Source organism: Nyctibius grandis, chromosome 6, assembly GCF_013368605.1.
Source record: "Nyctibius grandis isolate bNycGra1 chromosome 6, bNycGra1.pri, whole genome shotgun sequence".
Lineage (NCBI taxonomy): Eukaryota > Metazoa > Chordata > Aves > Nyctibiiformes > Nyctibiidae > Nyctibius > Nyctibius grandis.
Genome location: NC_090663.1, coordinates 63996955 through 64020778, shown reverse-complemented (window position 1 = coordinate 64020778; position 23824 = coordinate 63996955). Strand labels below are relative to the sequence as shown.

The 23824-nt window shown below is 39.0% G+C and overlaps 1 protein-coding gene across 4 annotated transcripts in view; it reads right to left on the bottom strand.

Annotated features, from left to right (window-relative positions):
• Nucleotides 1–477: 477 nt before the first annotated feature.
• Nucleotides 478–23824, bottom strand: part of UBA6 (ubiquitin like modifier activating enzyme 6) — a 33627-nt gene continuing 10280 nt past the window's right edge. For 3 of the 4 annotated variants that reach the window (XM_068403688.1, XM_068403687.1, XM_068403689.1), the window contains exons 10-34: nt 23448–23571; nt 22099–22202; nt 21241–21303; nt 20133–20209; nt 19394–19460; nt 18849–18992; nt 18120–18187; nt 17778–17856; nt 17491–17571; nt 17046–17123; nt 15564–15745; nt 14868–14973; nt 13726–13815; nt 13535–13615; nt 12787–12915; nt 11826–11877; nt 11657–11720; nt 10702–10771; nt 9950–10021; nt 8656–8773; nt 7501–7694; nt 6731–6858; nt 5836–5923; nt 5352–5446; nt 478–3017 (exon numbers count right to left, since the gene is read on the bottom strand). In XM_068403688.1, the coding sequence (XP_068259789.1) occupies nt 2882–3017; nt 5352–5446; nt 5836–5923; nt 6731–6858; nt 7501–7694; nt 8656–8773; nt 9950–10021; nt 10702–10771; nt 11657–11720; nt 11826–11877; nt 12787–12915; nt 13535–13615; nt 13726–13815; nt 14868–14973; nt 15564–15745; nt 17046–17123; nt 17491–17571; nt 17778–17856; nt 18120–18187; nt 18849–18992; nt 19394–19460; nt 20133–20209; nt 21241–21303; nt 22099–22202; nt 23448–23571 (2490 nt within the window). In that variant the 3' untranslated portion in view covers nt 478–2881. The remainder of the gene's footprint in view (nt 3018–5351; nt 5447–5835; nt 5924–6730; nt 6859–7500; nt 7695–8655; nt 8774–9949; nt 10022–10701; nt 10772–11656; nt 11721–11825; nt 11878–12786; nt 12916–13534; nt 13616–13725; nt 13816–14867; nt 14974–15563; nt 15746–17045; nt 17124–17490; nt 17572–17777; nt 17857–18119; nt 18188–18848; nt 18993–19393; nt 19461–20132; nt 20210–21240; nt 21304–22098; nt 22203–23447; nt 23572–23824) is intronic. The other variant, XM_068403690.1, reaches the window with a different exon arrangement.

Sequence of the window (23824 nt, the reverse complement as noted above, 5' to 3'; positions counted from 1 at the left end):
ACTTCATCCCTGCAAGTCAACTGCTCTTTCAAAGAATATTTTGAAGGAAAGCCATTCAAACTGTGCTAGTAGTACGCTAGTTCTTCATTGCTGCAGGAAGATGGCTAGCTCTAGGTGCTCCACGGGAATAGAGCATCAAACAGTCCAAGACACAGGCAGACTTTCATTACAATGGAAAAAAAAAAAAAAGAAAAAAAGCAGTCCTCAAATTCCAGGTAGTGCTATGAGCCTCTGCACTGCTAGCGCTGGAACTAATAACACTGGAGATCTGGAAGACCAGCACCCCGAAATTCACTTGTCCAGTTTGACTGAGCCCTTTTAGTATGGTCATGCTGAGCACCTGCTGAGACTTTTGATAAAAAGCAGCAACAGATTGAGAAATGGGCTGTATCAAACACAAATTCACAGTGAATCAGCACACTCCACTCTGCACAACCTGCAATATAAATACATTCACTCTCCATATCAGCAATTCAGGAAGTTTTAAAACATGAAAAACAATTTTAATGAGCCACTTGACATGCACAGTTCTTCCATATAAAGTCCTCTTTAGGTTATTACTTTTAAGATTTTACCTAGGTTAACTAATATCCAGAAAATTTTAAACGTCTGCTAATAAATATCTAGAGCCATTGTGCATTTTCAGTTTTTGCATCAGCAACTGTTTAACTGAGCAGAACCCACCCATAGAACAGACATCCATCCAACAGATACACACAATAAGAGCAGTCTAGAGATACAGCCATGTCTGTAAATTCCGGTCCCGATCCCTGCCAGCCTCGACCTGGACTTTTTGGCAAGGGTCTCGCAAAGCTGTATGTGTTGTCGTTAATAAAAGCCATTCCATTAATTATATCTGCAAATTTACTTTAAAGCCTGAGGACCATCAGATGGCATTCTAGCAAAGTACTGAGACTCCACTATTTTTATATGCTACTTACTTCGAAAGCATAAGCATGATGTTAACACCACACTAACGTACCAGAGTGTACTTAACGTTTCACTTGTTTCCCAGTCTCCAGCTGTGAGAGGTGACAGCGCTTTCGACTTTACCTAAACCTTTAAGTGATCCTTAGCACTAATTAGTGATTTCAGTTAGGACTTCAGATTCTAATACTGCCACAGTTAAATACACTTTATTTGTTATATAGAAGTGGAAACTTACTGTCTGCTTGTGCCTTCTCTGCACTCTAAATATAGTCATCTCTTCTCCTGTTTCAGAAAGTTTCTCTAAAAGAAGTTCTTAAAAAAATTAAATAGGTAGTTTAAAAAGCAGTATTATTAATCTAGAAAATTATATCTATAAACTAGACTGACTGTAAAACTATATACACCTTCCAGAAGATATGCCACACATAAGACTAAATCCCAAATATTGGAATAATTGTGTTGATTCCAGCTATTCAGTTCCATATATCTTGGTGTTCCAAGGTCCCAGCCCAATGGCTGTTATTCCTGACTACAATTAACTGAGAAGGGAAAATAGGAGAGGTAAAATTCCTGACCAACAATGTTCATTAAATGTGAAGATATCCCTAAAGCTTAATAAATTATGGTCAAGGATAAATGGCTAAGTAGTCAATAGCTTTTGCAACAGCTGCAGGAGATAATGTGCAATCACAATCTCTAAAGCTTACACACATTAAAAGGTTTTCCAGTTCATAGGTTTTTATTGTTACCTCACTTTACTCTATCATCATTGGGAGAAAAAAAAGAACTACCAGCTCAACTATCCAGTGTTTAAATGATAGAGAAAATAAGGTGGTATCACAGATGTTTCTGTAACTCACCTCTGCCTCACCACAGCAGCAAAGCTAGTGCCTAAGTATTTCCGATTAAGCAGATTCTTTACACTTAAGATATCCTAGTAACTGACCGATGATTATAAAAACCTCAGTGTTCAGTGCAACTCAGACTTGCGCTGTGGACAGGTGTAGAGCATAACCATTCGCTGTAAGGAAATGGCACCAAAAGGAGCAGCTGAGGAAACAGCGTTTGCTACGACAAACATCCAGAGCCATTTGCCTTTTCCTCCTTTCAAAGTCATCATTTGCTACAGTGTTTTTAACTTGGTGAGGACAGAAAGGCTCAACCACACCAAGCATTTTCTCTTTCTTGAAGACAGTTTTATTGCCGAAAGTGTTAACTCAGCTCTCCAATGGTTTCCACTTTCTTCATATTGCAGTATTCCCCAAAGAACCGTCTTAGTGCAGATAATCAACAATTCCAGCTCTCTTGACTTCAGGGGAGCTGTGACAATTTACACCTACTCAAGATCTGCCTCCCTATGTTTCCATGTTGAGACTGGCATAAGATAGCTGCTCTGACACACAGCATCACTAACCGTTCAGAAGAGAGCACCAACAACACAATAAAGCAGTTCATCTGCTTTTAAGTGGGAGTTTAAACCTTTTGGATGGATTAAATCTCACGCATAGATGGCAAGAATAAAATTCTTGTTTGGATTTGAGATGTTCTTAGAACATCAGGAGTATCATAAAATGGCAGTTTCTCCATTTTTGGGACTCTTCTCTAAGCAGTGCCTAATTTGCACACGGGGACCATTTGTTAGGTTTACCATTCTTCTTGCTTTCTTCAGCTCCTCACAAATTAATACAAATCTTGTCTTTAAGGTAAGGACTGTACTAGACATTCCATCTCATGGAGTGACCAATCCTCCTTTGACCAAACAGGTTTGAAGAAAACAGGAGCAGATGAGACATAAATCCAGTTTGTCTTCAGTGCAAAGCCACTGATTTTCATAATTTGTTTTAATTAAGGCTTCACCAAAAAGAAATATATAGTACCATCTTTAACAGCTGAAAATTAGCACACTCCTTTCAGAACAAACAGTCCGTGAGTGACTTTTGTGTCTCTACCATCAATTGTCTTCCTGAACAAAGTAGTATCTCACTGGCGGCCCTGGCAAGTCTTCCTCTCCATCAGTCTCTGGAGCAAACGATACTGTCAAATCCACATACTTCTTATCAGCTGATGGTTTTACAAGCTTTTGCATCCTACAAGGAAATGAAAAACCGTTTGTTAACATAACAGGAGGAGGATTGGTAGTGGGAATTCAGGGCCAGACTAGAATGAATTTCACTGCCAGGAATGAAGCCCAACGTACTAGAAACCAGATTAAAATGGAGAATAAGCCGCCTTTTAATTTTGACACAAAAGCTGTTCCTCCACCTGAAGCACAGCAAATGGTATTCCATTTTCTTGACAGACTTAGCCCATTAGTGAGCTATCACATTGTTCACTAACAAGTGCTCAGTACAAAAGAGAAGAGAAAATGGCCAGTTTCAGATGGGATTCCTCACCAATGTAACTTCTCTTTGGTGTCCTACTGAGGTACGACGCAGTCAGCTTTCTGTGCAGGATTTTGGTCAATGAGGAGGAGTAAGCTCTCAGTCTACCAATAATGGCTGGTTTTAATACGTTATTAGGGAGAACCACTCCAGCGCAAACACTAACACACTAAACACTAACACAGTTCTGACGAAAAGTAGTTCTACTGGAGTAAGACTTGTTAAGTCCTTAAATTTTGAAGGCAAAGAGCAATGAGGGGGGAAAAACAGCCAGGATCTGGGACTTCTTCCTTTGTGACCACAATGTGAGTTTAAACTAGGTAAGTGTGTCATGTCTTAGTGCAACTTCCCCCCTTTGCTCTCCACAGTCTCAAAAGCTACAGGTATTGCTTGGAAGTTGCACAATAAAACACTTAAATAGAAGGTCAATCAACCTCACTTTCATTACATAGCTTTGGATGTCTCGAAATTATTTTCTTGCCAACTCAGAGCACTAGTTCATGAAGCCAGCTCAAATGCTAGGAGGCTGGGGGAATACAGTCACTCATTTCTATTCCTCACAGGTCAGAGAAGGACTTCCCTTCTGGCTATGCTTTAGCACACAGGTCAAAAAGCTGCTTTCCCCAAAGTACTTGTTCCCTTGCAAGAACACAAAGCATTAGCCTCTTCTCAGCAGAGGTACTGAGGTCATATCCATTTGCATGAGGAAGCCCCAAGCTACAGAGCAAGGCAGATAACTACATCTCTAAAACTTGCTTTTAAGGAGTGTGCTACCAATCAATGCTGTAATTCTGAAATGAAGACAATGAAGTCTTGCAATGCTTGTCATATTACAGCAAGAGAAAATTTTTGAACACCTTAAGTAAAAACAAACACACAGGCAAGACCAGAGTTTGCTGTGCAAATATCTTATAAAGCTCTTGGGACTGTTTGTAACAGAACCCCAAGTTGCTATAACTACATGGAAAGTTTGAACTGAGTCTCAGGGTCATAAGAAATCCAGATATTCACAAGAAGGCAGCTTCACACCATGCCTTTGACTTCATTACACAACCCACTCATTCAAAATTATTTATACAGCTGTAGGAGAAGGAGCATAAACAACTTATTTTGAGATAGGCTGTAAATTCACATCTTAGTATGCCAGGCATGCTAAAGGCAGTACCAACTTAGAGGCTCATCTCTTCCTGGAAGTCTGAAGTAGCTTGCTCGTAACTTACACTACTTTGCCTGACGTTACCCCCTGGCAGACCTTTGAAACAGTACTGATCAATGCATCTATTTGCTCTAGTAAAGCCTGTGGGTACTGACCAGCATACACTTCATAGGAGCTGTGAGGAACAAATTTTGAGCTAACGAAGTTCGATCAACATATAAGGTAGAACTAAACCTGGGTGAGATCTGGCTGTTACTTTGCAAAGGCCTATCAGTCAAAAAACAATGCCCTGCCCTCACACCCTCCCAGATTTCCAGTTTGTCACACCCCAATTTCCTGTCACTGAGTGGCACTGCAAAGCCTTGTGAATATCTTCATTTTTTAAAAGGGCTAAAGCAAGCTAGAATCTCAAGGAATTACTATGAACTGAACTGACTTCCAGAAATCTCAATCTGCAACCAATACATTAACTCCTTCCCAAAGTGTTCTCATTCTTTCCGAGCTAAGTTGTTAAATATCACCATTCGTTTTAAGCCAGTTTAAAAAGGTTCGATTAGTCTTGTTCTGATTGAACCAATGTACACGCTTTCCCAAAAAAAAACCTTACTGTCAGGCTTCTTTGCATTTCTCATTCTGGCATTCATCAGTTAGAGTAGCATTTTGCAAGTGTCCTGTCCTCACCACAGAAGTTAATTTACTTTCCCCTTTTCCTTTTTTTTTTTTTTCAAAAGGAAGAAATTACCATTTTTCTTTCCGAAATATTAATGACTAGCAACCACTTGAGAGAAAACACTGCTGTCAGACATGCATTCTTATGATACAACCAGTGAACATAATTTGTACATGCCCTTGCATCCCTCGATCCATTTTCCAGTTATACTTACGTCAGCTTTAATCTTTTTATATGACCTGGCATCACAGGAACATACAGCATTTTGACTCCCTGTACAACCATAGTTGGTTCAATTCCATATTTCTCCTGGAATTCAAAAATTAACTTATTAAAGGACTAGTACAGCTGCACGAGCCAGCAGATACTACTACTGCTAATACTACAACTAATTATTCAAAACCATAGGATCCCAACCAGAAAACTTGCTAATGCATGGACACTGACAAAATTTTTATTAAGATACTCCTCAGCCAATCGAATTAACAAAGAATTTGAAAATAGGCTTGGACACATTTACTTAGAGACATTCCCGTTGACATTAATTCTTTCTAGAATTACTCTGGTTTGAACAATAACTTGATAAAAGAGAAAAAAAAAAAACAAACAACAAAACCAAAAAAACCCAAACCAACAACCCAAAACACGAAAACTCTCTCCTCTCATCTTGTATTAACCCAGTACAATACATAACTTACTCTGACAGCATTTATGAAGTCCAACAGAGTAAAATCCTCTTTCCCATAAATTGTCCACCTGTCCCAGATTGTAAATGATATCCCATTTCTGTTTTAAAAAGAGAAAGGCTGGTTGTTACTTCAGAACATGAACTCGGGCACTTCCTTTAAATGTGTATTGAAGAACTGCTATCTCTTCTAGCAACTTGCTATTTTATCTTGAGCAAAAAATCTCTTCCCTTTCTGCTGCCATTTCTCCAGCCCTTTGACCTGGCTAAGCCCAAGACACAGTAAGAACTCTGGGTAAACATGGTATCTGGCAATAAACTTACTGAGTTTTCAGACCTACTGAAAAATAGCTCTTGTATTGACTAAGATGCAGAATTGTGTCCAGTCTGTGCAGGAAGGATGTTTATTAATAACCACGCCTGCCACACATCTAACTCATCTAGATTTTTAAAGCCTCACTAGCAACAGCTTCCACTAGAAACAAAACTAAGCCCTTAAAACCACTATTTTTAAAATTAGGACAGAAGAGTATGTGTTGCATTTTCCAAACAGGAAGTTCTTGAGTAATGCATTATGGGACACTCTTGGAGGTACTAAGCATATCACACCTTTAGCAGTTCATAGTAAACGGATAACTGAGTTTGATAGGAAGCACTAAGTGATTCATCATCTTCCAAGCTTAAAGAACAACAAAAAAAATAACCTTGAATACCTATAACGTTTAATTGGAGTATGATCATGAACTGTGGTTCCATCATAGTTCTGCTATGCAAGCACATAAGGCCTTGATCTGGTTATCTGGATTTAATAACTGTACAAACTTCACACTTCTTGTAGTGGCTCACCAAGTTCTAAACATCAATTACCAGGTTTCTAAATACTGCCCTTCTGCCATTGTCCTTCCTACCTGATTTCCGTTCTTCTTACTTCAGCAGTTTCTGTAAAGACCATTATGGGAATGGCTAGATTCAGAAAACAGTTCTTGTATGCATCAGCTGGGTAGCCACCCACAACTTTGACGAGTTCCAGTGCAACCTGCAGTAAATAAGAATCCCATACTTTCATGAGACCAAACACGGGTTTTAGATACTGTTATCAACACCATAGTTTAGTTAAGAGGCCAGCAACTACAGAGTAAGTTGTTAATGAAATCAGCTTTTGTCCAATCGGCAGAGTAAATCACATCTGGAGATGCAACTCAATATGCCACAGAAATCCATTCTGTTGCTGCTAGTGGAAATATTTAAAACATTCAAAAGCATCCTAATGTAGGACTCTTCCAAAATTGTTTAATTCAGGACATCTCCACAAAGCATGCAGTTCTGTTGAGATGCATGGATGTGAACTACTACAGAACAGATCCTTTCCACTCTTGGCAGTGGCACTCTGATGGAAGTTAGTATTAATTGCAGAAAACAAACTAAAATGCTGATCTCCAACTCCTCTTTCTGGTCAGCAAATCAGAAATAAAAGCACTAAGGGCTTAACACATTTAGAACCAAGAGTGACCTTTTGTATTGGTACAAATACAAAGATTATTAAGTTTGAAATAAACCCATTTCTTTAAAGAGGCTCGGTCAGGGTAGTGTTAATCAATATCCAGACAACAGTGGTTTTAGGCAAGGAACAGTAAGAGAAAGAAACAGGCATTTTAAACATTTTAAAAAGCATACTCACCAGCCCTGATACCGCAGCAGTAGCTGTTGCAATTGCAGGAATAATCTTTCCAGCAATGCGCTTTGTTTTGAACCGATCTGCTGGTTCAATGTTGTACATCTTGGCTCGCAAGTTTGATGCTGCTGTTATAAAATCTATATGCCCATTACTATCATCATCTTTTTCAAAGGAGATGGGTTTCATTTGCAAGTCATCTGCTCAAGGGAAAAAAAAAGCAAAATTATTATTAGAAAACTGAAGATGTTCTAAACATAAGTTATAGGGAACTAGAACCTTAACAAATTAAAATTTTCCCATTCTGGAGCTTGGTGCATTACTTATAACTTGCTTTCCCATGCTAAAAGCAGAAATGCTCCTATTAATACCAGTTGTTAAAAGTGAGCAATGAAAGAAATATCAGCGGACCTCCATAAATTCATTTTCCTTGCAACACCATGAATAGATTTTGGACAGTCCTATGGATGTTTCTTATACACCCCACCTCGCTATAGCGCCATCCTGTGAGAATTCCCTCTATAAGCTTTGTTTATCTGTAACCATTTCACTATGGACTCAGTAGCATGAGTGACAGAGGTTAGGGTTGACACTCCCATGGGACGGGTTAGAGCTAAGCTAATCTTTCTCCCCTGCGTTCACAGGCTAAAGATGCATGCATGTAGTTGTTTGCCCAATGACCTCTTCATGTGGCCAGGCACCAAAATGGGATTTGAGCATCCTCATCTTAACATAACTAGAAGATGGTGAAGAAGACTAACAGCCTTCGCAATTTAGGATTATTTCAGATTGATTCCTGTAAGTACTAACTCTCAACTTTCTCATACTAGAATCACTTGCAGTCCATCTGGGATCTAGCCAGCACCCTTTCCCTCCTTAAAGCTCAATTCCCTGCTGCCTGCTCGTTGTCATCAGGGTTGTACTTACATGCAAGTATAACAGAGAACCCTAAAACTTGCAGGAATCTCATAAATACAGAAGCATAGGGTAATGTTAAGCAATAAGGACAGGTATCTGCATGGCACTTCAGAAAGATTTAGATACAGCTATCTGCTGCTTGCAGAATTACAGAACTGCTTTATCCAAAGACCTGAATGTCATGCTACTGGCAGTGCAACTGCAAGATATTACTAAGGTATGAAGCTAGTTTGCACTACTCACTTTCCAGAGCTTCATTGGATAGTATAGACTTCTCCAGCTGGAAAATAGCATTTCTTTCATCCTCACTGCTGACTGGAATATGATCTGGTTTTCTTGCAGTTTCATCAGTCTGTACAACCTGCAAGCATGTGCAGTGCTTGAGTAATAAAATACATGAACTTTGTACAGCACAAGTGTGAAGTGTACTAGATTTCCTGTCTTCCCTGCAGACCTTCCTCCCCAGTTCAAGAGAGACATACAGTTACTATAGCAAGTCCAGCCAAAGGCCACAAAGATCATTAAAGGGTTGGAGCATCTCTCATACGAGGAGGAGCTGAAAGAGTTGGGGCAGTTCAGCCTGAAGGAGAGAAGGCTCAGTGGAATCTTATCAATGTGTATAAATATCTGATGGGGGGAAAGTACAGAAAGCAGAGGGAGATCCTTTTCACTGGTGCCCAGTGACAGGATAAGGGGCTATAGGCACAGACTGAAGCATGTAAAATTCCATAAGAAACATAAGAAAATACTTGAAAGAAAAAACAAACAAAAAACCCCCACCAAAACTGTGACAACGGTTGGATACTGGCACAGGTAACAGAGAGAGGCTGTGGAGTCTCCATCCTGAGAGATATTCAAAACCTGATGGGACACAGTCCTTGATGACCTGCTCTAGCTGCCCCTGCTTGAGCCAGGGGATTGGACTAGGCGGTCTCCAGAGGTTCCTTCCAACCTCAACCATTCTGTGACTCCAAGTCAAAATATTGGTTTTGTCTCCCAAGGCAAGCATTCATGAGACAAGTGTTAACACTGAGCAAGAAAATAAGAAAACACCCTGGAATATTTGCTAATTTTAAATGATGACAAATGTTAGCCACTGCACAATAACGCTTAAGCTGTTTTGAAGTTAACACTTAAAAAATAAACATAAAAGTAATGACACTTCCTTTATATTACCTAGAAAGGAGTAACAAATTGACACTAGTCTTGGATTGCTTTTAAGTTTCTTTCAAGTAAAATTTTACTACTTAGGAAAAAAAAAGCTTGCAGACTTACAATCACACTCATGCATGGAAAATGGTGCTACAACAAATCAATTGCAAAACACAAAAAAACCCCACATCTTGCATTTAGCATCTGGTACATAGATACCTTAGCTATATCAAGTTAAAGCAGCCCTGTATGCCACACTCTTGTTTCCCCAAAAGACATTTTAATTTGTGTTTATTTCTCATCAGCATCAATGCAAGAAGTAGTTGGAGATGTGGGACACTGCCTGTGGAATTTTTTTTTTCTTTAAACTAAATATCACACTTACTTTGTTTGAAGGTCTGAACTCTGGTACCTTCACAGCTGAAGTAATCTTCAAAATAGTTTCCTCTGACAAATCCTGTTATGGTTTTGAAGAAAAACAATTATTTTAATTCACATTAACTCAAAAAGGCCCCCACGAAAAGACTGTATATACAGTAGCATTTCAAAGAATACCGAAACCAAATAATCCCACAAATATTCAATGACGTTTCAATGAAACATCATCATTGAAACACCAAGCAACGTTTCAGTTGCCACAGCGAACGAGAGTGGTGTGAAATGCCTAGCACTTGAAAACTGAACAGAACTGAAGTGTAAACATGACTTACAGGAAGATCTAATTAGAAAAAAAAAAAAGGGTAACAAGAAAAACAAAGGATAAGCAACACAGAGCTGTGAGTAGTAAAAAGTAAAACTCCTAGACCATAGCTAAGACACTTAATTTTAAAAATGCCTTAGACAGATCTTTCAGTTCAGTTATTACATTGTGCAGGAAACAGGTCCATCAAAATAAGAATTCTCAAGTTCAGTGCTTACTGAAAATACCCAATACACTATTCATGTCTTCTCCAGGTTAGGGATTTAAATAAAGAAGACTAAATGTAAGCAGTTGCTGAACAGCCAGTGCTGAAGGATAGATTACTTTAAGAATCACTTCAATCAGTTCTTGGAAAGAATTGGCAACTGGACATCAGGCCAAAACTGAACACATACATCCAAGTTACGCGATGGGAACATTGTTACCATACGGATTACCTTTTCTGTGAAAGGAACACAGTATACTGTTGCAAAGAGTTTTGCTGCACTCACAATGAAACCATAGTGCCTGAAGAAAAGGGGAAGATAATTATTTTTGTTTGGTTGGGTTTTTACTTCAGTTGCCCAAAGGTTTGCAATCATATTCAAAGAGATCTTGAAAATACACACAGAGAAACAGAATTTCCACCCTTCAGTGCACACAGTCCAAAACAGATGACAGATTGAGAGACTCAGAAGTCCTCCTCAAAACTAAGCAAACTTTGATGAGTGAAGATTTATTTAATTAAAACTATATTTCCTTAACCTCTTCAGTCAAGAAAACAACTACAAATGCTCACATGACATCAATATGATAATAAAAACATTCACCTCAGAAATACTTTGATATTTGCCATGATCTCAGTTTTCACCCAAACTAAAAATGGCAATCCGGATAGTTTCTCAAAGCAGGTGTAGATATGCAGAAGATAAAGGCTTTTAAATCCTTCAACCACATCAATTTTTAAAATTATCTTTAATACTCAAGCCATCTAGATCAGACCCAATTGTGATGAAGAAGAAAAGGGGTCCCTCCACTGGGTCATTTTAGGTAGTCAAAATGTGGCACATCCTGCATTTCATGATGTGGGCAGATGGGGGCAAGAGTGTACAACAGCAACAACTCAGTAAAGTCACACAGGAAATGAAATGGGTTGTTCTAAGCCATTTCACATCAGATGTTGTCAGAACTTCCCACAGCACCCTCCAGTCCTATGTCAGTGAAAGTTAAATTACCTGCAGTGAAAGTATGAGACAGCTCACCGAATCTGCCACAGCGTAAGACTATGCACTGGTACCTATCAAGTACCAGTCCAACTTCTAGTGCTATAAAGTCATTGCCTTGTACTTTCTGCTGTAGCTGAGTTTTTATAGGTGACACTATAAAACACATCAGTGGAAGTACCATACTTACAAAGGATCATTAAATTCAAACTTCACTGGGAAAGGTGGTCTCTTTGGTGATTGCCAAAACAAACCTGGTGGGAAGACAGACTTAAGATGAAATCCTAAGGAAATATGAACAGCAACGCATGATGTACGCCATGAATTCACAACAGGCACAAAGAGGCATTTGTACTTACTTCCGTCTTTTAATCGTGTATCAAGGGGAAATGAATGAAGGAGCTGAAGAGCCTAGAGGAAAAGCCAAAGTAGCTTTAGTAATTTGTCATATACAGATTGACATGACCACATTAAATTAAGCCTTCTTTTTAGTAACAATGTGAAATCTTGATACGATACAGCTTTTAAGACACTCCAATACGTAGTTGAAGTAATTTAAAGAGTTAAGAAAATTTAAGATGCCTGTATCAAGATGAAGAGCTTAAAGACACAAGTACTACTAGACAGAGTGACTTGCCCATTCATTCACAGGACAAAGACGACAATGTCACCTCATCTGTCCAAAGTCCAAGCAAGACACTTAATCCAACAAGCAAAGCGTTCCCCTAACCCTGTTGTCACTTTAGGATTCTTGCATACCAATTCAAAATTGGGAATGCAATATTTTCTCAATGTGACAACTACCACCAGGGCTTCCATACACACAAATATATGTTATGTTTATTAACACACATCATCATCATCATCACATGTTTCCTACAAAATTACACACACACACTTGAAGCAACACTGTGGACCAGATTCTCAGAACGACTGGCTCTAATTTCAGCCAACCTTTCTGTGACACCTTTGAGAAAATCAGGGATATGAAGATGAGTTCAGTAACAAAACTTTAGTGGGGGAAACAAAAAGCCACTGTCCTTAGGAAAAGACAACTGATAATCCCACCGCTCTGGGAAAACACAATACCTAGTCAGCTGGAAAAATGCCAAGAAAACTGCATGGAGACTACTGAACAGAGCCACTAGGAGTGAGTTAATAAACCAGACTTAAAAGCACTCAAAGTTTCAAGTACAGTTCGTTATTTATAAAGAAGAGATAGAAGTGAGTGCAAAGACTTGGACACCTAGTTATTAGGGCAACCAAGTTTTCTAACATCCTCATCAGTCTAGCGCCACCTCATTTCCAGGTCTTGCCTACCTTATGGCTAAAATACTTCTCAAATTTTACTCTTGCTAGTTCCACACACTGAGTCCAACTTCGGGGTCTTCTACTGAGTGTTTTAATAACATGAAAACAGCCTTCTAAGCTCTCCCCTGATTTTATTCTCTAGAGAAGGAAATATAAAAATGTTAAAATACACAAGATTCTCCCCAGTCCAGCCAAACAGTAACGATGTTTTTAATTAAGTTATAGGCAAAAGGAAACAGAGGGTCAATTTGTGAAATATTATCCTTTATGTGACCCTCTCCACTGGGTTTTTCCCCAGGTGCTGTGGTCTACTTGATTTATTTCCACCCAACCATATGGACCATAGGCCATTACAGACTCACAAGAAAAGATATTAAGCAATTGAGTCTAATTTATTACATAGTGGAATTCACTTGAAGCTAAGTCTTCTCTTCATTTTTCCCATCTGGTTGCACATCAGTGTCACATCTACTATACACTCGCTAGCAGTGCCTCAGTATTTCTGATATTTCTACATCACATACAGAGCACACATGAGCTAGAGAAGCAGCCCAGGCATAAGACTTTGGCTCTTAATTATGAGACACAACAGAAATACTGTTCCCGTGAAAGATCAACTAATGACTTGGACAAATAAGTGTTCAGGTTTTCTGAATAAAATCAGAAAATAACCCAAATCTCACTGAACTTAAATAGAAACAAAATCCATAAACCATTAGTTTAAACCTTGTATTTTACCGTGGCAACATTCCCCTACCTGTAAAACTTCTTCCGCAGATGGATAGGTTTGCCAGAATTTGTTAAACAATGACGGCTTGTGAGAAAATGAACTTTCAAACTAGAAAATAGAAAAAACAAATATGGCATTTTGCAAGAAGTATATCAGATCCCTCACCTTTCCAAATACACATTAAGTTATGCTGAAAACCAGTAAGCTTATTCCCTTACCTTATCTCTTGCCCACTGTATCGTATGCTCAATGGCAGCTGGGAAAGACTTCAAGGTGCAAAAAGGTATTTCTTCTTCTGGTGGATCCCGCTGTAATTAAGGAGAGTTGTGTGTAAACGCAGGCTTAAAGTTTATTGCTAATAATAGCACCAAGAATTTCTAGACTATATAAGTTTAAAACTCCACTGTTATAAAATACAAGGTGGCTTATTTATGCTTAGAACAAAATTTGTTTTATGAACACTAACATATCACTTCCTGTTTATGAAGAATAGACTAAGCTCAACACTGGAAAGCAAAACCTAACTCTAAAACACAAACAGCAGAAGAAACTGCCAGCCAGCTTTTCCAAGATGTGCAGTTTCCATTCACACACACTCTCAACATGAAATATGCCCTTTCACTCAAGGCCAAAAAGACTTCTCTCTTTGTGGACCCTAGCAAAACTATTAGGATGCTCAAAATCCTATCTCTGTGTCCATGTGGCACCATTTCATGGTGTTCTCAACTAGTGAACTTCTACCTTGTAAAGGCAGTTTCACAAGCACTTAGAGGGATACTGCAAGAGTTTGAAGGTTCATTTCACCTTTCCCCATTCAAAAAACTGTCACACGAATGCTTGTAGAAACTGGCAGACTCATTCCTACTACAAAGGCTTGTGTTTCTCCTACCTGCCTCTGGAGGTGATAGTCACCAAGAACAGAATGAGCAGGCAGAAAGCAGTTCTAAGAAAGAAATCCACAAGTACAAAACCAGTTTGCAATGCCATTGTGGGACTAGATTCTTATTTAGAAGGGAGTTTTCAACGGGAAAAGAAAAAAAGTCAGTCCCTTGGAAACACTTCAGAATCAGGACTTTTTCCAAAGCTTGTGTTTCATGATTCATAGAGTAGTTGCTTTTAACTATTGGCCTAGGTGTAATCATCAGTTAGGTAGCAGACACGGCATCTCCAGTCTGCTCCAATTTTATTTCCTGTGAGCTTTTCTTCAGAAAAAAAGTAAGTAATTATTTCCTAATAGTACTGATCTTCAGCAACTCAAATAGGCCACTTATTTTAGACAGATACTACATAAATAATTGAAGAATTGGAGGGCATTATGGGACTTGCTACAGAAGGTAAGCAATGGTCTTAAAACACTTACGTGACTATTATAGGACTCTGTCAGATGGGGCACGATAACTTCTGTGTGTCCTTTCGTTCCCATAGTCCCAGAGTCTATAAGAGGACGCAGGTTTGCTACACAACGACTGACATGGAAAGACACAGACTATCAGAATACAGCGTAATCACTACACTCTTGTCTTGCAGACATTACCGGAGTGTAACCAGAAATGACTCCAAGCATTTTCAGATGAGTGGAAAGCTTACACCAAACTTGGGAAAAGAGGAGATTAAATAAGAAGAGCTATTTCAAGTTAGATCAGGATACAATAAACCTGAGCCTACCTGGATTAGGAGCATTAGTCATTCTTTTTAAATGTAAACGTCCCTACTTATAAGTTTAAATACATATTCTTATGCATAAATAATTCAACCTTAAGACTGCCACAGTATTCTCCCCTTCATCAGACCCTGACAGCTAGTAATTTCCAAGAACTCGCTCCAAAGCTCTCTGCCATGTGAACACTAGCAGCAGCACAACCGCAGAGTTGGTTTCCTCCACAACTGTAAACCCCTTCCTCCCCAGCAGCTAGCATCCCTATAAAGGAGCCAGACAAGTGTGAGCAATTTGCTATCAGATCTTATAGCTAGCTGCAGATCAGGAAGATCAAGAACAGAAAAGCAGACTTCACATAAGAACGTGAAAAGCAGTCCTCACTTCCTTTCCACAACCTACCTATCAATGTATCTCCTTGCCTCAACATTGTCCAAAGCGGTTACAATCACATCTTGCTTGGTATAGAATTCATCACTGTAAGTGTTCTCAGTGGCTGGACAAACTTTATTAATATATGAGTCGATCTTTAAGTAAGGATTGATGTTCAGAGTTGCTTCTGCTGCAGTATAGCTTTTAGGTTTCTGAAAGTATAAACACGTATACATATCAACAATATTCCGATAAAGAACATCTGGGACGCAGAAGTATCAACTTCATTTGCCGGTCAGACAACAATTCACTGACAGAAATGTTAGCATGCAAAACACACAATAAAGGAAATTCTTTAACCATATACCTCCCTCACTAATAAATATCTTATTAAGCTAGTCTTATGTTTAGTTTTATTTAAAGTAGTGTGTGAGAGACCACAAGGTGGAAGTGCTTAAATGATGCAGCAGAAGTGTATTGAGTAACTGAAACTGATGCCATGTGCTGCCTTTCATGCTCTCAAAATGCCATAAGAAAGCAGTTCATGACTGCCAGAGGACAAACCCATTAGTTACTGTGACTATTTCTATGCAGCACAGGCATCAAACACCTGTGAATAATCACATTACTGCCAGGCATTCCACACGGAGCCAATTTCAGAAGCTTAACTGAAATAGAGTTCTTAACCTACCTGACACTTCTAGCCACACTACATGCAATTATCTAGGGACCAGCACTTAGAACAGCACAACTCAAGACAGACAAGCTTCCGAAAGCTTGCAGAGTTCACCTTCCTATTTATCTATCCATCCAAAACATAATCTGTTCCCAGATTTGCTAGACTAACAGGAGGCAGAAAATTCAGCTGCTGGGTTTTGCACAGGGGAATCCCTTTTCCCCATGCTGTCAAGATCTGAGCCACTTTTTTTATTTTGTGCTGTGTTTGCAAATACAGGGATATTCTCTCTGCTTCTAAGGAATTAACAATTTCTGTATTATGCATTTACTGAATGTACATGTTTTTTTGTCAAGCTGTTTACCAGCTTAATGAAGACTGAATAAGTCAGAAGATAGCAACTTTGGTCATGTTCCATTAGCAGTAGCTCTTCTACTGAGAATACTTCTGCCAGTGCTGTCTATTTTTTGTTGTTTTGTTTTATTCTCCCTGAATTTCAGTGGTATAGTAAAGCATTTCCAGCATATTAAACCATGGCAGCTTCTTATGCAATACAGCTTTCCTTACTCAATTTTCAAGTTCGAGAGATTTCATTAGTCAAAGACACCAGTACAAATTAAGATCAGACCAGACAATTTTACTCAACTGATAACTAGTGATAAGTGGGATGCCAACCTAGTTCTAGGTATTGTTTTAAAAGATACTGGATTTCATTACAGCCTTTAAGTCTTTTCTGGACAGAAGTACATACACTCACAAGTTCAGCTCTCAGTGGGGACACAGGACAGGGAAACAGAACAGTAAGTCCAGAAAGTTTACTGAACAAGGAAGCCTACCTGTATGTGATGAGGTCGAAAAAGAAACTGCCTGTTCAGGTTGGATTTCTCTATCAAGTCTGGATCTGTAATTGTAACCTAAGACAGAAGGGGCAAAAGCAAAAGCTGAAGTTACAATTTAAGAGTAGCACTGAGCAATAATCTTGATGAAATCTCTACAGAAACTTGTCAAAACAAAGCACTCTGTTGGCATCCACTGTGGCTAACAGCTCTGCCTATAGTGACTGATTAAATTTTCTTTTAAAATCAAAATACAGCAAGATTGCTCCAAGTGTGTTCTGCTTCTAATTCCACGCTACTTCTACTCCATCCTGAGGCCATTTTACCCTCTGCGCAGAGATCAACCTGAAATAAGGCTTAGACTTTTAACATTTTTAAGCAGTCTAATTATTTAATTATTCCTGTCACATTACCTTTTAATAAGCAAAGTTAACAGGTGACTTACCAATCCTTTGTGTTGCCCAGTACCGACACCAAGAAGTGCAAAGTTTTTTAGCATTTCACAGCCTATCGCTCCACAGCCAACCTGAAGAAAATGACATTTTTAGCGTCAGAAACGTAAGTGAAAACCATGAAGACAAGTATAATAGACAAGTCCCATTACAATTTTGGACCATTCATTCTGCAGTGGCACACATCATCAGGACTGCTCTCATTATTTTGAAGACAGTGGACAGCAGCTGTATTGACAAAGCGTTTGCAAAAAAGTGTAACAGTGTCAGTCATACTCACCAAGAAAACATTCAAATCATGCAGTTTCTGGCACAGAGAGTCTCCAATACAAGCCCTCAAGGCATCATACCTATCTCCCCTATGCAGGCATAGGAGACAAAAGCAAAAGACCGTTTATCACAGCAGTATCATTGATGCCAAACTGCACTTTGACATGACAAGAAAATCACACCGAGTCCCTCATAATTACTATTCCTCCCATGCTCAAACAGGACACATTCTCAACTCCAAACCTGTCCCTCCAGCAAATGGCACTGAACTAACTCTAAAAGACATAAACTGTGCCTGCTTGAGACTCAGATGTGAAAAGTACATAAAACAGCAGATTGTAGTTATATTTACCGTGGGAGAAATTCCTCAGAGCCCATCTTTTCTAGAGGTGTCACAATGTCTAACATATCTAGATATAGCTGTAAAAAAAAAACAATAAAAATCTGTCAAACACATTCATGTTATTTTCATTTCAAAAAAAAGTAAAAGTTTTCTATGTACAACAGAGTCTAGAAATTTAGAAGGACTAGGTTTTTACTGTCAGCGGAAGACTATACAGCATGCAGTTCCCTACAGTTCACTTCACAATTCTAGTGGACAGGAAAAGCACCTGGACACAGAGGGGAAAAAAAGCTCATTGAAACGTGAGCCGCAAGCTTTTGACTTCTGACGGGCATGTTACCCCTCCAAATTAGACTGTGAAGTTTTTAAATCTAACTTTATTCTGACACTTATCCTGAGAGTCTGAAAGCACTGCTCTTATGTACAGTAGCTTAAGCTGGCATCTGGACTGTATCACCCCTTTGCAGCCATGTTCTGACAGGCTAATGCTCTCCTTGCTTGTGGGAAAAAAGAATGTGATGTCTGAACCTAAAATACAAAAATTTTAACTAAAACTGGCTGCACTTTTATTGTGCACATAAAAAAATACATTTTTTCCTAAATTCAGTATCAAGTCTTTTTTTTTCCCCCCTGTTATAGAAGTTGTTCAGGCTATTTTGATCATACAGCATTTACACACAACCATACATTCATAACATCACTGTCAAAATAAAGATCCAAAAGCAAAGACAGCCTTACCCACTGCTGCAACGGAGAAAACTTTCCTGTCACTGCTTTCAAGACTTCCTGGCTAGCAACACCACCCACTGCTGCAGCCAGAGGAGATAGAAATCCCTGAGCTGTCCTAGACAGCCATTTCACCATATCTCCATTCACCTGAGGCTGAAAAATAATACATAATAACAACCGATTTATCCCTTCAATTGAGCAAGTCAGTGCTTGACAGTGTGACACATTATTGTTCTTCAGTAAAAAACACACAAATTATTTCCCTCTAAGTAGCAAAGAGGTTTGCAGCCAAGACAGATCCAACTGTATACCCCGTGCTTGTAATATGGCATTTATCTAAAAACTGGATTCACATAGCCACAGGATTCAGCCTTCATGTCAGCTTGCACCCGTGCTGAAACACCATACTGTTTCCTCTCCTGGCCTTTGGAAAGCCAGCTGATCCATCTAAAGATGGATACAAAGACCAGAACAAGGGCCAACAACTAAAGCATGACCTTTAGGCAAGTAAATGAGCGCATCAAAAATGACTCATAGTGATGATAATTCCTTACTTTGTTTTCCAGTGTTTCACTTATAGACACGGCTATTTTCAGCATTTCCTCAGCATCCTGAAGGCATCTAGACACCAGGTTAGAAACAATAATGATCACTTAAACATTCCAGAGTCCTTCTAGAAACACAATCAATGAAGAAAAAAGCACTGGATGCAGTAGGAAGAGTTTGGAAATTTATATTGGTTTTAACCGTGAGCATTAAAGGTGCACTTCTAAATGTTATGGTTAGCTCAAGAACAGGAGTCTCAGTGGAGAAGCCCGTGCGCAAGTCCAGTCTTAAGATTTACACTTTGTAAGTAGTTTTGTCTCATTTAACTCAAAATTATGCACATCAAGAACTACAGCTGAAAAAAACATTCTGAAAATGAAAAACAAACACTTCATACTTTTTTTTTCTTTAAATCTATAAGCTACAGGACAATTCAGGAATCACTGAAGTAACTTTTCCATATTAACCCCACAATGTGAAAAAACTGGAACAGAGAAAGACTTCCTCCAGAAGGATTTTCTGTCTACCCGGGCCCAGAAAGTGCCACTGCTATATTGGGAAAGCCCTGTTACAAACCCTGACATGCATTAGGTAACATTTTTCATCTAGATTTCAACTTTTTAGTTCTGTATCATCTATTAAGTACCAGACAGACAAGGTACTCGACTGTACATCAAACCAGTAACTACAATAAAAGAAGAGATCTGTCTGATTCAAGGCTTGGCAAACACAAGACTGCTGCATTACCCAATGTTCGGTCCACGACCAAAATTCTCCTGGAAGTGGTTCAAGGCAAGCATGGCAACATGGATCTGGAAAGGTGCCTGTTAAGACAACAACAGCTGTTGATCAGTTACAAACTTGAGAAAACTGAAGGAAACAAAAGCAATTATTTGAACTCTTCTGTTACCATTTCACTTCCTTGTCTCTTAACCATACCGCTCCAAAAAGGTTTTTAAATAGAGTTAAAAAGTGAATTTGAGATGCCCTACACTAATGTTTTCACAAACTGGGATTATAAAGTATTACTCAGTAATAATGCAATACTCTTCACACACATTCAGGACCCACTTCAACTAAGTCCACCTAAAGAGTCCCCAAAAGAATTAAGTCCTGAAATTGGAAAATCTTCTTTTAACTAGACATTAGAATGCATTGCATTTTGCCAAACATCAATACCAAAGCCCCGCATTAAGGGTCAAAAGTAGAAAATGTGAACAGGCAAGTCAAGACCTTATGTTATCAAACAAACAAAAAAATCATTAGATCAACATTTTTTAGTTTAAGATTTTAATGAGCCCAAGACTTACATGCCTTGCATGTCCGTAACATTTAACTAAAATTGTGGTAGAGGCAAATACCACTCGCTTCCTCTCAGATTTTAAAAATACCTCTGAATCTTTTTTTCAAAGGAAAAAAAAATGTATTCTTACACTGTTAACTTCAGTCTCCAACCAACCTATGATCAACTTTTTCTGATTATCCCAGCTTTGATGCCCATGTGATTTTTACCAACCAAACATCATTAAATATAGGGAAAATCATTGTGTCACTTGTAAAATTTACACTCTGAGAACTGAGATTTTAAACAGCAGAGGTGGCTGAGCTATGCATTTACAATATACTTGGTGCAAATCATGGAAAACAAGCCTCTACGGTGATATAAACCATAATGCATATTCTGTGTGACCACACAAACTTATTTCACACTTTAAGCTCATCTTTAACTACTACAGAACAGAGTTAGGAAATTATATTGTTCTACACATACAACTGCAGATTACATTCCATGTTTTAACATTAACATTGTTTTAACATCAAAGCACTTACGCCCAAATCCCCACATGCTAATTACCTCAGGCTTGCTAAAATCCGCAACAAGGCATAACGGATTTGTTATCTGCTTCTCCAACCGTTCCTGGAAAAACAGAATTCATGACAACACCACACTCACTTAAGGACACGACAGTCATTGCTACATGACAAAACAATACTCTTCCTGGAGAGACTAAGAACCAAATATCCTTTCTTACTAGCGTTGCTATTACTCTCTCCACTATTAATGCCACAAAAGATGCATAAAATAATAATCTACTGCAAGTTTTGTCAATCAAAAATGGTCAGAGAGGTGTTTCACATCCTAGTGGCAGGATGCATCTCAAACTGCTCTGAGGTTGGCTACCAGAGATTTTTACATGCAACTGGCTGTTTGCTTGTAGAGCTTCTCCACTCAGGAAGAATAGGAAGCTACTGCTTCACAGAGACAAGATACTGAGCTGTGCATTCTCATATCAGAAGCAGCTGGTCCTCGCTCCCAGCTTTTCAGAAGAATGTTTGAGGGCAGTCAAGATCTGTTTTCTGTGGGCCCAAAAAGGTACACAGCATCATGTAGCTTGCAATCCCTCTCATACAAACTCATCCAACTGTCTCTTCTTCTCGGAAGGCCGCCAAGAAACCACATATTCGTAGACCTTCAAGGAGTCCCCAGCAGTACATGGATAGGCTGCCCATAATTTTATTTTTTCTCCCCTACACTGGCAGGTAACTTTGAAGTATTTCTTTAGGGTTTAGTAAATCAGTATCACTATTCTTACCAAATAATATTAGTGTAAACCCAAGTCATGAGTAACCAAATCATGTATCTGATGAACTCTGCTTCCAGTGCTCAGACCAGTAACAGTCAAGAACCTGGTTATGTCAAGCACACACTTACAAAGTAAAACATCTTGGGAGTCTTCACTTGGACAGCTATGCCTCCATGTAAGTAAGGCTCCATATCTGATGTATCGCCAATGCTGAAGGAATAAGGTGACACCACTGAAAAGAGGATAAACAGTGACTGATAATTAAAAGTGTCATTGGATACTACAGTTCTGTACACAATAAAGTGGGGTTTTGCCAATGTTTTTTATGCTGTAATTTTGTAGTGTGCACCTTGCTTTGAAAGCATAAACACAGCTGATCCTCATAACTAACAGGATAGTCCCTCTCTGCCAGTTTCTGGGCTGAAGTATTAGTTTCACATGATGTGTTATGAAATAAGCTTTTTAAAGTGGCAGCAGATTGAACAAGAATTCTGATGACTACAGCTCTGTAACAAAAATTAAATCACTCTCAGTTTTATTTAGACTGTGCACAGAAGTGTCCAGTATACTGCTCAGAGTAGGATTTTAGCCCCATGACTAGAACAACAGGCAATCAAAAAGGGCAGCTGGAGCATTTAAGTCACATCTTTCCTCTCATACCACCTGGAGCATCATTCAGATAAAGCAAGAAGATATAAAACGTTAATTCATGGAAAACTGAAACCAAAAGCTGGGCTGTGATTAAGAGGAAGGAACTGAACACAGCATGAGCACTAGCAAAACAAAAGGGTCCAGAGAAAACAGACTCAACCACATGTTTCAAGGGTACTGTTTTTGTCTCAGACCACAAAATAGTTAAAAACAACCAACCAACCCACCCACCCGCTCTCTCTTCTGCTCCAAACAGTCATTCACATCTGGGAACTGGGCAATTCCTCAGCATCCAACAGGAACCAAGTAGTATGCCTTGAGACATGCATGATGCAGACCAAAGCAGGGTAAACATAAATCATGAGAATCATTTCAAAAGCATGCTTAGAAACAGAGTGATGTCAATGCATCCCTGAACACTTAAATTGTCACCAAAAAAACCACAAGGCAAACAGTGACACACAAAGTGGTGTTAATTTAGTCCAAAATTGTGACAGAAGCACAGGCATTATGGGACCCTCCAGAAAACAAAACAGTTTCATCAGCAAACTAATGACGGTAACCTCAGAAGCTGCCAACTAGTTTCCACTAGCTGAGAGTTTCCACTGCTCCTCAAGCAGCAAGATGAGTTTGGAAAGACTTTACTAAATGGAAGTGGAGTCAAGACAACACTAGGAAGACCTTTGCACCAGAAAGCAATTTTTTTGTGCAAGCTCACTGCAGGTCTGCACAACCCAGCACTCCTCTGGCTACAGTAACTAACCCTACAGTGAGCTAAAACAGGTCAAAAAATAAATGCCTTGCAAATGAGTCACCAACAGTTTACCTGTTATTTGGTGTGTGGATCCATTCAAGCATGACATTCCATTAACTTCCCGAAAGGTTAAGAACTGTCCTGTTTCAAGCCTGTGTGGATGATTTTCAAGGCAAGTGACAATACCAGGATTTGACTGCAAGCAAAAATGGCAAAGTTAGCAAGGAGGAAAAGTGTTTTGTGTAAAGGAGTCACACTTTGTCGTAAACACATAGTTTTGCCTACTGAAACTGTAGCTTCTAATACTTTTAGCACCTCAGTTCTGCCATAACAAGGGAGTTACCTATGATAAACTGAAAATAACAGGACCGAAAAAGTTAACAGTGTTTTCATAACACAGACTTTCTCTTTTTTACCTTTTACAGTTCTAAGCATGTCAGCAAACTGCA